At 36.2% G+C, this 16,078-nt stretch overlaps 1 protein-coding gene across 1 annotated transcript in view; it reads left to right on the forward strand.

The window, feature by feature from the left end:
• The window catches only part of ttll7 (tubulin tyrosine ligase-like family, member 7), a 108,274-nt gene that overhangs the window by 27,329 nt on the left and 64,867 nt on the right, over positions 1-16,078 (forward strand). The window contains exons 4-9 of the mRNA XM_016461110.1: positions 793-914; positions 3,166-3,233; positions 3,355-3,513; positions 5,591-5,807; positions 6,965-7,129; positions 8,469-8,627. Of these exons, the coding sequence (XP_016316596.1) occupies positions 793-914; positions 3,166-3,233; positions 3,355-3,513; positions 5,591-5,807; positions 6,965-7,129; positions 8,469-8,627 (890 nt within the window). The remainder of the gene's footprint in view (positions 1-792; positions 915-3,165; positions 3,234-3,354; positions 3,514-5,590; positions 5,808-6,964; positions 7,130-8,468; positions 8,628-16,078) is intronic.

The following is a 16,078-nucleotide window of genomic DNA, read 5'->3' on the forward strand; positions in this document are numbered from 1 at the left end:
TATATATATATATATATATATATATATATATATATATATATATTGTTCCCCGTAATGCAAAGATGTGTTCTGTGTAAACAGCCCCTAAAAACGGTTTTCTTTCAGGGATTGATTCAAATTAACAATTTGTACGGCAAACCTATTTTATTTTTGAAAATCTACACGGTCTCTTGGCTTCTGAAGCTAAGAAAGAAAGTTTACTTTTTACATGTAAATACTTAGTATTCCAAAGAAATAGTAGAAAAATACAATTAAATTGGACACTTTTTTTTCTTCTTTTTTTTTTTTTTTTACGTGTACGTGTTTGGGATACTTCTAATTGAGTAAGATTTTGAAACCCTCCCATATTTGAATTTAGTGTAAGTGTAATGCTTTAGAGTAATTCTCTTAATTAACAATCATATAATTATTTAAGAGGCATGGGAAGTTTTTAAGCTTTGGTTTAACTGGATTTCAGTGTAAGCCACACCAATTTAGTTTTATGCAGTAATGCTGATGTTTATGAAAAAATCATGATCATAACATTACCAGTTGCTACAACTGGGTAACGTTTCTTGGAAAGATAATGTCATGCAGACATCATTTTCTTAAAGCATTTGGGTTGAAGCAAAAGCATAAGTCAAGTATAATTATTGTTAAAGCATGATTTTTTTTATTTCAAGAAAATAATGAGGATTTCTGTTAAATTCTACTAATGAAGTCAGTTGTTTGTGTCCATTCAGTCATGGAAATAAAAATACGATCCAGTATTGTCAATGCATATTAAAGGAAACTAATTTGATTTATTTGCAGTTCGTATTGTCATTGAGGAGATGATCTTTCATAAAGCCAGAGATGATGATGAGATGGCCAATCTCATCTGGAACGACTCTTCCGTGCAACATGAGAAAATCGCTGAGCTCAGGAACTATCAGGTATTGTGATTTTCCTTTCAGTTCAAAGAAAGAAAGAAAGAAAGAAAGAAAAAAGTTAAAAACAAACATGTTGCTAAAGTTTCCTTTTATTTTCCATGGCTTTAAGATATGTGACCTTTACCGTTGCTTATACTCATTTTCCTAAAACGCTTCATAGCAATTTGTGGTTTAATCATCAGAAGTCACAGAATGTACTGTATATAACCTTCATGGCTAAAGTACAGCAAAGTAGTAAACCATCAACTGAGGTCACCTGAGATCAGCAAATTTGTCAGGAAGAGATTTGAAACAAAGTCCTTTTAAGTGAAGTCAGTTCAATCACCTTTTTAAGTGTGTAACAATCTACAACAAAATTAGAGAGATTGTTTGCATTAATTAAGCAAGTATTTACTTTATACAATAATAATTTCTCGCTAAAAATGAAATCAGTTGTTCAAAAACATATATGTACACACAAACTGAACAACAAACGCAGCTTTCAGATGCCTTTTTTTTTTTTTAGCTCACTTATCATAGAATTGAATGCACAGGATAGTGAGATCATAGGCAGGGAAGAATACATTTATGCTGGCTTCAAAAATTGATCAGATGTAGGTATCTCAGTAGACAGGATTAATAGATTCAGACATGCATTGTTGGCTTCTTACCTCCATATGCTGCCTGCAGAGATGAGATTTTTCAGCTTTTGAACAAAGCTTTTTTTTTAATACCTTATGTCAAACCAGCAATAAAACTTTAATTTGGCGAAAAACTGTATTTTACAGGCTCATCTTGTACACGTTTGTTGTTGCTCTATCCAAAAGCATTTTTTTTGATACAGGCATTGTCTCCCATTCATTTGTGACAAGTTGTCCACCTTCTCCTATATGCACATAAATTTGTGTCCGGTCTGTGTAGCTTTCCACGCCGCAAAAGCATCCCACACTGGCAGAACGTTATAGTGTAAGACTGGGTCTGTTGATGCAAAAACTCTCTGTTTATGTACTTCTACTAACATCAGATTCAAAGCAGTCTGATGTTAGCATGTTGCTAAGCCAACAGCACATCACTTAAATATGTCTTCTTATATGCACATCAAACAAAAATATTGGGTAATTGTTTTTAATTACACTGAATATATTTTTAAATTAATTAATTGCAGAAATTAAATGACACGTAAGTTTACCAAATCAGTCATTCTCTCACATTGTCTCTCACATAGTCCGCAATCTTTGCCTTTTTTGTGAAGGATATACACCATGCTGTCTTAAAATTGCAGCTTAGTGTTTGAATTGACACAAATACAAAATAATAAAACACATTCAAACAAACAACATAACATACACAGCAAATGCTTAATTAAGATGACTACCTTTCGAAAACTAATGATTTACTTGCCTTCAATAAATCACATGTTTAAACAATGTTATCAATATCAGATATTTCAGCATCAGAACCAGTCTGTGGCATCTGCAGCAGCATGACCATACTTCACATTTTCTTCATTTATTTCCAGAATTTTAATAGGGAATGACCTGAGGATGAGTAAAAGATTAAACTCTAAACTTTTTTTTCCCAAGAAATCAATCTGTCTTTTAAATTGAAACAAATGACATTTACATTCAGTATAACACTGTGTTTGGGCTTGCTTTCATAAAGCAACTTTGCATGTCTGACTAATATTTCCTGTCACGTATCACAAGATTACTGTACAGTTGCCAAGAAAATTGCTTAGATGCTTTGCTTCATATAACTCTTTTCATAAAGTTGTGTTTTGTTACTTTTATTTTTGGAAAAGCACGCTGTGCTTTCACACCTACTAAAATGTTTGTTCTACAGTTTTTTTTCTTGCTTTCCTGTGATTGGCTCGGCTGCCAAGCTACAGGTCATATGAGTCAAATTAATGGCCCTGTTCAGCCTCATTTGCTCAAAGAATACAGAAAAACTCTCCACCCCCTCCCTTCCTCTTTGCATTCAAAGCAATTCATTCATCTGTCAGTACCTACAACTACATGGGCTCTGATGCAGAACCAATTACCTTGGCCCTTAGAGTCAAAATTTATCGTTTTTTTTTGTTTTAAATTAAAAACAATGTGGGGAACTAAATAGGGGTTAAGAAAGGTCGGACAACCACCTTTTGTTTTGAGTCTGTAATTGGACATAAATGTCAAAATATTATAGTCTCAGTTCAAGACTTGGGCTCTAATGTTGTGTTTTTCCTCTCAAAGGTGAATAACCGAGTGCCCTCTAACAGTGTGATTATTTTCCTCAGAGGATAAACCATTTCCCGGGAATGGGTGAGATCTGTCGGAAAGACTGCTTGGCAAGGAACATGGCCAAGTGAGTTTGAAAACATGATACTATATAAGATACATGACTGATTACAGCTGCCCTCCAGCCAAGGAAAGTGGACTTAAGCTCTTTGTTTTCGTTAATTTTAATATCCTCTTTCTTTCCTTAGAATGATTAAAAGTCAACCTCAGGAATATAGCTTCATCCCCAAAACCTGGATCTTCCCAGCCGAATGCACGCAGTTCCAGAATTATGTAAAGGAGTTGAAACGAAAACGTAAGCAGAAAACGTTCATCGTTAAGCCTGCGAATGGAGCCATGGGCCATGGGTAAGTTACAGCAGACTGGAAATTGCGCATCCTGTTTTGCTGTGTTGTTCTGGAATATTTCTCAAAATAGAGGTTATTTGTCATTTTCCCATGGGCAGCATACTGCTACAAAAGTGGCAAAGATTTCCCAGTAAAATGTTGCTATTTCAAAATGTTCTATGCCTGACAGACCAGAAATCATTCATTCATAGCTGAAACTAGTACAGGAGCTGCATGGAGTTCCAACCATATGTGTATTTGGATGCAATTTGAGCTTCGGTTGCATTGAAATATTTGAACTTTTGCGGTTAGACTTACTGTATGTGAGGTGAGATTTAACAGTAGTTTTTCCACTAAAACTTCACTCTTTAATCTATTTTTTGTAAAATGTTCAGTTATGAATAATTGACTGTATGAAATATTGTGCCACCGCAAGCACTAATTCTTATTGCAAATTTGAAACTAAACTGTAGCCTTAATAATAACCCTAACACCAACCCTTTATCTTAATGCTTAAACCTTATACCTAAGCTGAAGGTGTACAGCAGCAGATGGGGCACTAGATTTATTTATGACTGCCTTTTATCTGTTCATAAATTAATATTTCTATGGTCATACGCTACAGCAAGCCGGTACTTATTAAAATGAGAAGTCATCAAAGGTTGAGTTATTGTGCCGCATTTAACAAGTGAAAGAAGATCGTCTGCTAGGCTGGAGATTAAAATTGAAAAAGCGTAGCGTGACGCAGGAAATTAAGTTATACCTTCCTATGTAATTTATTTTTCAGGCCGAAAAACTAAATGAATATTGTTTGTGTCTAAGCAGAGGCTTGTTAAAAACTGTGGAGGGCTAAAAGACGAGATCCCCACTGGTGCCAAATTAAACAGTCAGCCAAAGTGGGTTTTGATTACCTGCCATCAGCCCTCATCAATCATGTCATGCAATTCAAACAACCCCATTATCCTCTACAACATCACACAACACAAGCTACTGGACGCTAAACACACACCTGAGCCAGCGGACGCCAAGCGCAGGACTAGAGACTGTGTGCCAATACGGTGGAGATAAGGAAGATTGGCTGGTGGGCTGCTTTTGGCTGAGCACCAAATTCACGTACTCTGAACTCCCTTCACAATAGCAGAAGCAATTAATATTTCATTTTTAATTATAAATTAAATGTTTATATATTAAACAAAATGCCTTTTAGCGATAGATGTGGCATTTCTCATTGAAAACAGAATGCATTTGAAGCGTAATAAATCCTGGAAACCCCTCAAGAGCCACTTATTACGCTAGTAGAAATGAGACTCAATCACGGTAAATCATTTTTAATTGTTTTAATTGAGCAACTCAGTGTTGTGTTGGTCTTTTTGTGGCCCTTGTTCTTGTTTGGTCATTTTCTGCAATTTTGTTCTCGTACTAAACAAACAACCGTAAATGAGTCAAATGTATCACGAGTCACAGGAGAATCTTTCGTAACAACGCAATTTTAGAGAACATTCAGCTGTGTTTTAATAGTGCTGAACCTCTGCATCTAATTGCAGCAAGAGCAAGCAGACAAATTCTTTTGCAATATTTATCAGTTGACATAGCTAACAAATGAACTGTGATGATCGAGATCTCCTTCAACAGCTTGTGGTCTTTGGAAAGTTGACGTCTCAGGTAAACGCTGAGGTCTCATGGAAACCGGACGAAAAGAAACATGCAACCAATTAGGTTAATGCAGACCAATGGCCGTATATTTTACCGTCAAAGCTGGTTTTTCTAAGGCCCCTTTGTTTGTTAAACATCCAAGCTTCACTTATTCATGTGTTTGGTACTGGTAAACGCATCGTCGTCTGTATACTATAACAGCCAAGAGCTGGAGATCTGTTCAAGCTCAGAACCAAAGGAAATTAATGATGGCAGGGCTTGAAACAGACCCAAGACGTCTGGTCCTATTAACCTAGGCCTAGTCAGGGTCCAGGGACCAGCGATAGAGACAGCACCTTAATAAACTCGCTCTCTCTGACACACTTCAGCTTTGGATTTTTAACCAGCAATAAAATATGCAGCACATTTTTGGGATGTGCGCTGAATCTGATCCATTTTCTCCCAGGATATCTCTGATTCGCAATTATGAAAAGCTCCCGGTGCAGGATCACTTCATTGTGCAGGAATACTTAGACAAGCCCTTCCTCATGGAGGGCTACAAGTTTGACCTGAGATTCTACATTCTTGTTACTTCCTGTGATCCACTACGTGTCTTCCTCTACAACGACGGCCTGGTGCGAATGGGTACAGAGAAATACCACACGCCAAACGAGTCCAACTTGGTGAGTTTGCATATGATAACATGTAAGTGGCGTGAAAATGTTAATTCTGTGTAGTAAATGGATTTAAAGTCAACACGACATCAAAATAAACTCAGTTCCATTAATGGGCTGAAACCTCCACTCTATAAAACTGTCATATAAACACTTTTCACAATCCAGTCAATTCCCGATGGATACAAGCAATTTCAAATGCTGTTTCATATTGACGCTCTTATACGTAAATGAGATAACAGACATTAGTAAGAGTAAACACCATATGTAATTGTAATGAATATGAGTGTATTGCTGCAGTTAAATTTTAGCATGTTGTCAAGTTGTCGCATTATGGAGTATGCATAATTCAACCATATATAAAATTATTCATATGCAAATTGCCACACTGTAAATTTAAAGGGGTCATATGATGCTATTTTAAAGATCATTATTTTGTGTATTTGGTATTTGGTAAAACACATTATTTTTCAAATACTGTACATTATTGTAGGTCCTCTATGCCCCACCTCTCTCAAACACGTCATTTTCAACAAAGCCCCCTCCTTTGACAAGCGCAGTCTGCTCTGATTGGCCAGCTGACCCAGTGCATTGTGATTGGCCGAACACCACAAGCACGCGTCGGAAATGTAATGCTCTTACCATAATCGCTTCAGCTTTCAAAGTAAATATCAAGACAGTTAATAATGTCGTTAGTTTTACCATCAGTTCAAGCCCGAAAGGGCAACAGTTGACTCTTAACTTTTATAATGAATATCTCTTTGGATTTGAGACTTTAGTCTTTGCAACTTTACAGACCTTCTTTATGCACCAATAGCTTGTAACACTCCAAAGAGAAAGGAAAAATTTAAATCGCATCATATGACCCCTTTAATATAAAATAATTATTGTTTAAAATGTTGCATTGTAAATCTTTGTGAAACCATTCATACGTAAACTGCCACAAACTAAATCTTCGTAAAACCATTTTTTTGCCATTGTAACAGGTTTACTTTGTTGTAAATCTTCGTAAAACCATTGTTGTGTAAAATGTCACATTACATATATTCATAGAATATTCTTATGTAAATGTTTGCATTGTAAGCTATCAATTATTTGGACCATAAATGTGACGATTCGTATAATAATTGATGTACGCTCTTATGGACCTTCATTTTTTTCCTCAGAACCAGCTCTACATGCACTTGACCAACTATTCCGTAAACAAACACAACGAGAACTTTGAGCGAGATGAAACCGTGGACAAAGGCAGCAAGCGCTCTATCGGTTGGTTCACAGAGTTCCTTCGAACCAACGATTACGACGTTGCCAAATTCTGGGGCGATGTTTCAGTGAGTTGTTTTTATTTCTATTGCTTCTTCAATAACTTTCAATCTAGGGCTGCATGATACAATGTTCCATAATGAGACACAATGAAAGATTATGTAATTGGAATTTTTAGCTTCTCGCGCCATGACCAATGTGTGAAGTTAATAGAAGTTCTACAAAAATGTAAAAACTTCTAAAAATGGGTTTTCATGCTTGTCTTTATGCATATGATGTCATCGGTTCACACACGTATCAGAAGACATTGCACACCCAGTCTTTTCTCCACATTTCCATTAACTACAGAATAATGGCTTTAATTTCATATTGCAATGCATATCACGACCCTGATGATAAGCTTATCGAGATTTGCCGTATTTTTTTAGAATTCAATAGATCACGCAGCCCTACATTAACCAGCCTCCCTGGCTCCAGTTTCTCAATTGTATCAAATTTTACTTTCAAAAGCGAATCTGTTTCCTGTCAGAGTGTTACCAGTGTGACAGCTCTGCCCTTATCTTTCCTCTGTTTCTGTTTGCCGTCTCTTCCTCCTCGCTGTCCACTTCTGTCTTTTGATCTAATTGTAATTCTTTCATCTTTTCAAATGGAGAGCTCGTCCACTCATTGCACAACAGTATTTATTGACTCCTTTGCCAAGCATTCACAAGTGTTACATTTTACCCAGTGTGCACCTTCTCTGTAATCCAGTGCCTCTTTATTGGCCCAAAAGCTGTCCTTATTTATTGAAGTAATTTCTCAGAATCAGACTCTACTGATAACTAATGTTAAATTCTCATTTATATGTCAGAACAGATACGCATGAACATTTTCAGTTTAGCTGAGGACAAACACACACACACACACACACACACACACACAAACACACACACATGCTGGGATCTAACCTGCTTTTCCCAGGAACTGCACGTTTGGGGTCCACGGGATGCTCAGCAAACGTCCCACTGGTTATCTGCCCCTCATACTTTAACACAGCCTCTGTTTAATCATGCAGGGAGACCGCTGGCCTGCCAGACCTCTGATAAGAGAGTACAGCAGCTGATACAGACCGTCTGTTCCTGTCTTCCTATGATCTGCCCCTGTCTTCCCGTAGCGTGCTGTCAGTCTTTGACCTATCATGTCTCTTCAGGGAGCTGGGATGTTAATGAGTCCCTCATACGGGCTGTTTGCACATGCAATGAGATTTCATGAGCATGTCCTCACTGAGAGTTAACACAATGTCATGCATTTCTTGTGATTGGAGCAATTCAATTCACAACGTTCAATTGTGAATGCACTGATTGGAGTTGTTTAAATTTGTTGTGTGGTCTTATATAACAAATGCGTGTTTTGTGCATGTGTTCGCAGGAGCTGGTGGTGAAGACCCTGATAGTGGCCGAACCACATGTGCTCCACGCTTACCGCATGTGCCGCCCAGGCCAGCCACCAGGGAGCGCCAGCATCTGCTTTGAAGTTCTGGGATTTGACATAATCCTCGACCGCAAGCTCAAGCCCTGGCTGCTCGAGGTCTGTTTTCACCTTCTGTCCTCAATCAGTTCACTTCTTGATCCGCCACACTTGATATAAAGTATGCAGTTCACATTTGAGTGTCCTCACTTGTAGAAAGTAGGAAGGCCATTTGTATATGCTATATACTATGTACATTTATCTCGTCATATTTTGGTCAACGGTATATTTTAATTCAAATTACTGATAGACTTTTGACAGGAATGAAGATGAGGATGTGAGGAATATAATAACAGTGTGTTCAATGCACTGTACTGCTGTTTTAACAACATACTGATTGTTAAGCTGATGAAGTATCTTTCCCTGTTGAAAAATCCAGCATATGCTGGTTAGGTATGTTTTGAAACATGGCTGCTGGTTTGAGCTGGTTTAAGCTGGTCATGTGCTGGTCATGTGTTGGTCCTCCAGCTCATGACCAGCTAAGGACCAGTTTAAACCAGCTCAGACCAGCTTAAACCAGCTCAAACCAGCAGCCATGCTTCAAAACATACCTAACCAGCATATGTTGGATTTTTCAACAGGGTTCTAAAAAAAAAACCTTCAGTAGACAAAAACTTCATAAAACACTTTTAAAGGGGTCACGACTTGAGAAATCAAATTTACCTTGATCTTTTGGCATATATGAGGTCTTTGTACCATTAAAACATCCTGGAAGTTTCATAGCTTAAAATGTCCTCCTCATTATAAACAAAGCATTTATTTATTCAAGCCAATGTGAAGTGCAAGATGACATCACCCGGGCACAGACATTTGCATAAACAGCCTCCAGAGCAGGACATCGACGGATAGTCATCTTCTAACCATAGGCCCCGCCCACTGGCTTCCAGTCGCCAAACGGATAGGGATGGGCGATATCTTATTGTTTGCGATATACTGGTAGCAGTTCTCCCCACGATAAGAATTAGACTTCCCGCGATAATAACGATAAAGTCTAGTTGTTGACATATTTCTGTGCGTGACAGTGTGGAGTGGCATTGTGGAAGGCAGATGTGAAATTGAGGAGGAGTTTATCGCTAAATAAGGAGCTCCTTCTACAATCTGGAACTGGTTTGGTTAGGGCTGTACAGTGCACAAAAAATCGGTCTGAATAAATGTACTACAGTAGCATGTGTGCGATACAGTTTTGCATGTGTATGAGCCTGTTTACAAACCTGTTGTCCAACAAAGATATCATTTATTGATATGCTTTTTCACCAAATTAACGTAACATAGTTGAGTGTTTGAAATAACTTTCTTTTTTTGACCAGACGTGGTTTCATATCACAGAATGATAGTATTATATACAGTGATAAAGGCTATGTCGATTAACATTGCATTAAATATACTTTCCTTATAAAAAATACACAAGATTGCTTGAAGAACACAAATAAGCCATATATTTTGTGCAATCATAAGTTTCATCAGTTAAAATTTCTCTATCTCTGTTGTGCATTTTATTCAGGGATAACTGGATACCTTTGTCCATATTAGGGATTTCCTGGAGCGTCATCAGTAGTATTACTTCTGCTATGCATATGTGGAGTTTCTGCGCAAGGGCGCCCTCCAGCTTCCAGTATGAATTAAACAGTCATTACATTACATGTGTACTCAGTAATGCTAAAAATAGGAAAGATAATACTTTTCTCTAAAGAAACACGATTCCCCGAATTGTCATCATTGCTAATTATGATAATTATGCGTTATCGCAATAAATACCAGAAATATCGTGATATATTTTTAAGCCCAAATCATCCCTACTAACGGTTGACACTTGATTACGCTGAATGTGAGTGTTGCGTTGTGTTGCAAAAGCAAATAGACTGCCGCTATCTACACTAGATACAGTATACATTCGCTTTCTGACACAGTCCACGTGCTTGAGTCTGTCATCAGTATAAATGGAGTGAAAGAACGTTGGCTTCAAAGCGTTTGGTTTAACAGCTCGTTCACGTCTTTGTACAGATATCAGAAGGTTTCCAGTGTAAGCAACAAGTGAATAGTTTATTTTTAATGGCATCCCGGATCATGTCAGAGGATTGTTCGGAGTATTTTTTTTGTAAATGAGGCACAGTGTCATGGAGAGTTCACAAAGAAACATTTGTTGAGAGATGAAGCGGTACTAGATCTGACTGCAGCTGCCTCACAAAATGTAAGTAAATGATTTCATAATGCTTTGTCCAGAATTGTCCGTTTTATTTTGATCATATTGTCAGAACAATCACATGCAATAGCGAGGAGGCGTTGATAGTGTTTCCTATGCAATGACGTTAGCCAATCATAACAGTGGACGATTACTGAGAGGCCTTAAAGGACCCGGCCCTTAAAACAGGTCGTTTTAGAGAGAGGTTCAGAATGAGGGTTGAAAATAATTATTTTTTCACGTATTTATTTGTTTTTTTTTTGTGTGTGCAAAATTATAATATTACAAAAGATTTCTATTTCAAATAACTGCTGTTCTTTTGAACTTTCTATTCATTGAAGAATCGTGAAAAATGTATCACGATTTATACAATTAAGCAGCAAAAACTGTTTTAAACATTGATAATAATGACCATTATATTTAATATGTAATATAACTATCATTTTTAAGAACCCTAATATTTTGCAATGTTACTGTTTTTACTGTATATTTAATCAAATACGTGTGCTCACTTCTTAAAAAACACTGAAAAAAAATCATATTTATTTTAATCTTTTTTACTAGTAATGTACACATTTTGTTAACCCTTTTTTCTTATTTAGCATTATATGGTATTTAAGCATTAGTTTTAACATTTAAACCATCACCAAGGTTGATCGCATGCCAAAGGGGAAGACTAATGAAGATATAGATTTTGTAGGGCTTTCAATCTAAGCTGTAATAAGTCAAAATATTCTTTGTTTGGTTTTGATATCATTGAACAATAAGCTGACCACAGCAATCCATTCTGCAAACCATTATTATCATTCTGTCAGACAAAGAGCCTGTATTTTTTCACGTATTTATTTGTTTTTTTTTTGTGTGTGCAAAAACTTTATTAACATTATAAAGTAAAGTAAACCTCAGGGAACATATCAAAATAATTTTAAACATCCCCCTTAAAATGGTTTAATTAATAAAAAACCTAAGATCTAGAATTGTCGTATTGCGTCTGATTAGGACGTGATGTAATGCTGTATTGTAGGAACATCTGGTTTGTTTGCACTAAATGTGTTAGCAGTAGTTTTATGTTAGCTCGTTGCTAAGCTTTTACTCTAAATAAACTTAAAGGTACACACATGGCACACATTAATATTGGATAAAATACAAATTTTTTAACAAAACTATTTTTATCAATGTTTTTCGTTACTGAATGAATGTTATCTACCATCTTGAAATAATTTTTTTTACTGAGCGCTTTGCAGTGAATTCAGGGATTGTCTAATTAATAAAGGATACATGCAGTACTCCTGTAGAAGTGGCATCTTAGATATCTTAGAAGTACAGTATTTCTACTTATCTTTCAGAGCTGCTCTCACATCAGCTGTATGCCTATGAGGCCTTAAAATGCTGTCTAGATAGGCAGCTCTGCAGGTTTTGTAACAAAGATATAGAGTGGGAATGATTGCTGGACATCCCTGATTTAATTTTGTGGAAATGGGAATAGGATGCATTCGCCTTGGTCTTGCTAAAGATGTCTTGGGTTTTGCGTCCTTTTGTTCAACTTTTCACCATTTAAGGCAAAACATTCCATGTAATCCAGCTAAACGAGGGACTCCCACTGAAAGATGATCTAAAGAGGCAGCTGTTTGTGTGTTTGAAAACAGTTGCTTCCTCAGATTCTGGGGTTTGGCATTTTTTTGTTGTTCTGTTTCTCATTTTCATTTCCTTTTGCTGTGGTGTTCTGTAATGTTGGATGACAGTCATCTAAACAACATTTTCCAGCCGTTCCCAGCATGCACATCTTTTAACTCAACAAACATAAAGTGATTGTGCTGACTATGCCGATTCACCATGTGCTTTTCATGGTTATTGCTTAATTAAAACATTTTAAAAATGTATAGCAACTATCAGTTTTGGTGAATTTTAAAGACACCATACATTTATAACTCATCCGACATTTAAACCTATATTCACAGGTGAATCATTGTCATGAATCATGGTTGAATCTGTTGAATCTTGTTTTGATTTTACAAGAAGAATAAAAGTTGCTATCACAATGTTGTTTTAGCATCAACAGCCAGTCTTCAGAATCATTCTGATATGCTTATTTGGTGCTCAAGAAACATTATTTTATTATTATTATTATTATAAATATTGAAATAATTTTTTGCTGCTTAATGTTTTTGTGGAATCTGTGATACGCTACCTTTCATATTGTTTGTTCAACAAGGATGCATTACATTGATCAAAAGTGACATTTATAATATTACAAAAGATTTCTATTTCAAATAACTGCTGTTCTTTTGAACTTTCTATTCATTGAAGAATCGTGAAAAATGTATCACGATTTATACAATTAAGCAGCAAAAACTGTTTTAAACATTGATAATAATGACCATTATATTTAATATGTAATATAACTATCATTTTTAAGAACCCTAATATTTTGCAATGTTACTGTTTTTACTGTATATTTAATCAAATACGTGTGCTCACTTCTTAAAAAACACTGAAAAAAAATCATATTTATTTTAATCTTTTTTACTAGTAATGTACACATTTTGTTAACCCTTTTTTCTTATTTAGCATTATATGGTATTTAAGCATTAGTTTTAACATTTAAACCATCACCAAGGTTGATCGCATGCCAAAGGGGAAGACTAATGAAGATATAGATTTTGTAGGGCTTTCAATCTAAGCTGTAATAAGTCAAAATATTCTTTGTTTGGTTTTGATATCATTGAACAATAAGCTGACCACAGCAATCCATTCTGCAAACCATTATTATCATTCTGTCAGACAAAGAGCCTGTTTGCATGTTTTTGTGTTTTGTCTGCAGTATTTTCCCATGATGTCTTAAGCTGCTGGGGCGCATCATGTAGGCCACGTTTTTACGATGGTGTGTCAGGTGAAAAGTGTTTTCTTCTGCCTGACTGTTTGAGTACATGAATGTGTTCTTTTTTGCTCATTTGTCAATTTTGCTCAGTAAAAGTGATTTTGATAAAGCATGTTGACTGCAGACTCCCCAAAACGTGGTACTTTGAGTTTAGAATTAAATTCCTTATTATGGAATTTTTAGACTGGCCAAGGGGCATGATTGAATACATGCTTTTAAAAAGCATTATATATATATATATATATATATATATATATAATATTTCCTCTGTTTGACAGACACGCTGCAGAAATGTAGGTCAGGACTGTGAGTTAAGACGGTTAGGATGCAGGAATGCTGGCGCGCGTTCATGTGGGGTAACGTGCCGTTTGCTAGCCCAGAAAGTTCCATGTCAGGTTTTCTGGATCGCCCACACTTCTGTGTGGCAGTTAAAGCATGACCTAAATCTTTTAACCCAAACTTCTGGCTGCAGCTTCCATCTTACTAACCCATTCTAGAATGTAAAATGCCTTGGGATTATTATTATTATTATTTTATTTATTTATTTTTTTTGTTAAATCCTCAGAATAATTTGATCTTTTATTAGAAACTGGACATTTTTCACATTTTACTTTGAGGCTTTTTGACACTGAAAGGGGATTTTATTAAGGGAATGAAAAACTGGATTCAAACCTACAACTCCCACGTGGGCATCACAAGAGTATGGTGCATATGTGGTTACTGCTAAGCCATGGCTCTGAAAGAAAAGTAAAAAAAAAAAAAGTCTTTTATTATTATTTTAAGTCAAATCATTAGGGAAGTTTGTTTCATGGTTCAGATTTTTTCTTTTTCTTTGCTCTCTCTCTTTTTAACCATTTTTTTTAATTAAGACATTTTAGAGAGGAGATATTTTAAGGTATTAGGATTAGGTTTCAGGTTGGCTTTATTACAAGTTTTTTTTTTGGGGGGGGTTGCATAAAGAAAAGATTGTGGGTTTTCGTGTTGTTATGAGGTAAGTCATTGAAGAAATTGTTATCTGGCATTGTCTTTTTTATTTTAACTTTTGAAGCTTTCTACTGACAAACATTTGAGAAGTCATTAGGGAAGTTTCTTTCATGATTAAGATTTTTTTTGTACTTTAATTTTTGGGCTTTTTGCCACTTTTTAATTGAGACATTTAATTGAGAATAGGAGATATTATATTAAGGTAATAGATTCAGGTTGCAGGCTGGATTAAGTGCATGTTTTTCATTTTGTTTTTAAGGTGAGTAATTGAGGAATTTCTTATGTGGCATTTTTCTTTGTATTTTCTGAAGTTGGTGGAATTGGATCAGGTTGCAGGCTATATTTGAACTACTATGTCCCACATGAGCACCATAGCTCAATTTATGTGGATAAAAGTGGATTCCCCCCACCCCGTTGTTTTAAGTCAAGTCATTGTGAAAGTTTGTTGCAGGTTTTAGGAACATCTAGCATTGAGTGACGGACGTTTGCCGGCAGTTCTGTTGGTGTCTCTTTGCAGGTTTTGGGAGGAGAACACAAACTGTGGCGGTAGATGCAGTCGTTCAGCCCCAGTGATAATGATCCCTCAGTGCTACTAGCAGCCGCCACACACTCCCATCAATTAACATCCCACAAGCTCCTCACTGAGGGGGAAAAAAAGCTGTTTCTTTTTCACGCTACATTTACTGAGCGAACATTTATTTCCGATTTCAAGTGATTAGTCAAGACACATATCCACACTGCAGTGTCTGACGGAGAGAGGCAGGAGGTGTGATTTTCTGCTGTCTGTTCTCTTATGAAAGTTTCAAAGCTGACTGTCGTAATCTTTAGTGGATAAATATTGGGAATTGTCCTCTGTGGTATTCTTTCAACTTCCTCCATCGTCCTCTATTTAATTTCAGTTTTGATGGCTCACCCTTATCAGATATTCTATAAAATTGATTTATTTGAAGCAGAGATTGTTATGATTGATCTACAATTATAATTTATTCAGTTTTCAGCGCATCCGCAGGTCTTCTGATTCTTTTATCAAGAAACTTTAGTGTCTGCCGCAGTGGCAACAAAAAAGTCAAATGTAACCTCTTACTCTGCCAGAGAAATGTCATATTCTCCTTTTTCTTCACCGCTTATCAAATGTTTTTCATTTTATTTGCAGTTTCCTTTTCCTCTTATTTGCAAATGAGGCTGAAATGTCAGCTGGGGTTTTACAATACCTCTAAACTGACAGCTCTTTCTTTCTCACACACACACACAGACACTTTACTGAGAGCTCTAAAACTGGTGTTTTTAATGGACCTCAGCTCTAATAAAACATCAGTTGCTCAATTGCTACACAAAACCAGCATACTTAAATACACAACAGCATTCTAATGCAAACTGTAATACAAATACACCTCACAATTAACACACACACACACACACACACACACACACACACACACACACACACACACACACACACACACACACACA

This window comes from Sinocyclocheilus anshuiensis, unplaced genomic scaffold, assembly GCF_001515605.1.
Source record: "Sinocyclocheilus anshuiensis isolate Anshui unplaced genomic scaffold, SAMN03320099.WGS_v1.1 scaffold192, whole genome shotgun sequence".
In the NCBI taxonomy this organism is placed as follows: Eukaryota; Metazoa; Chordata; class Actinopteri; order Cypriniformes; family Cyprinidae; genus Sinocyclocheilus; species Sinocyclocheilus anshuiensis.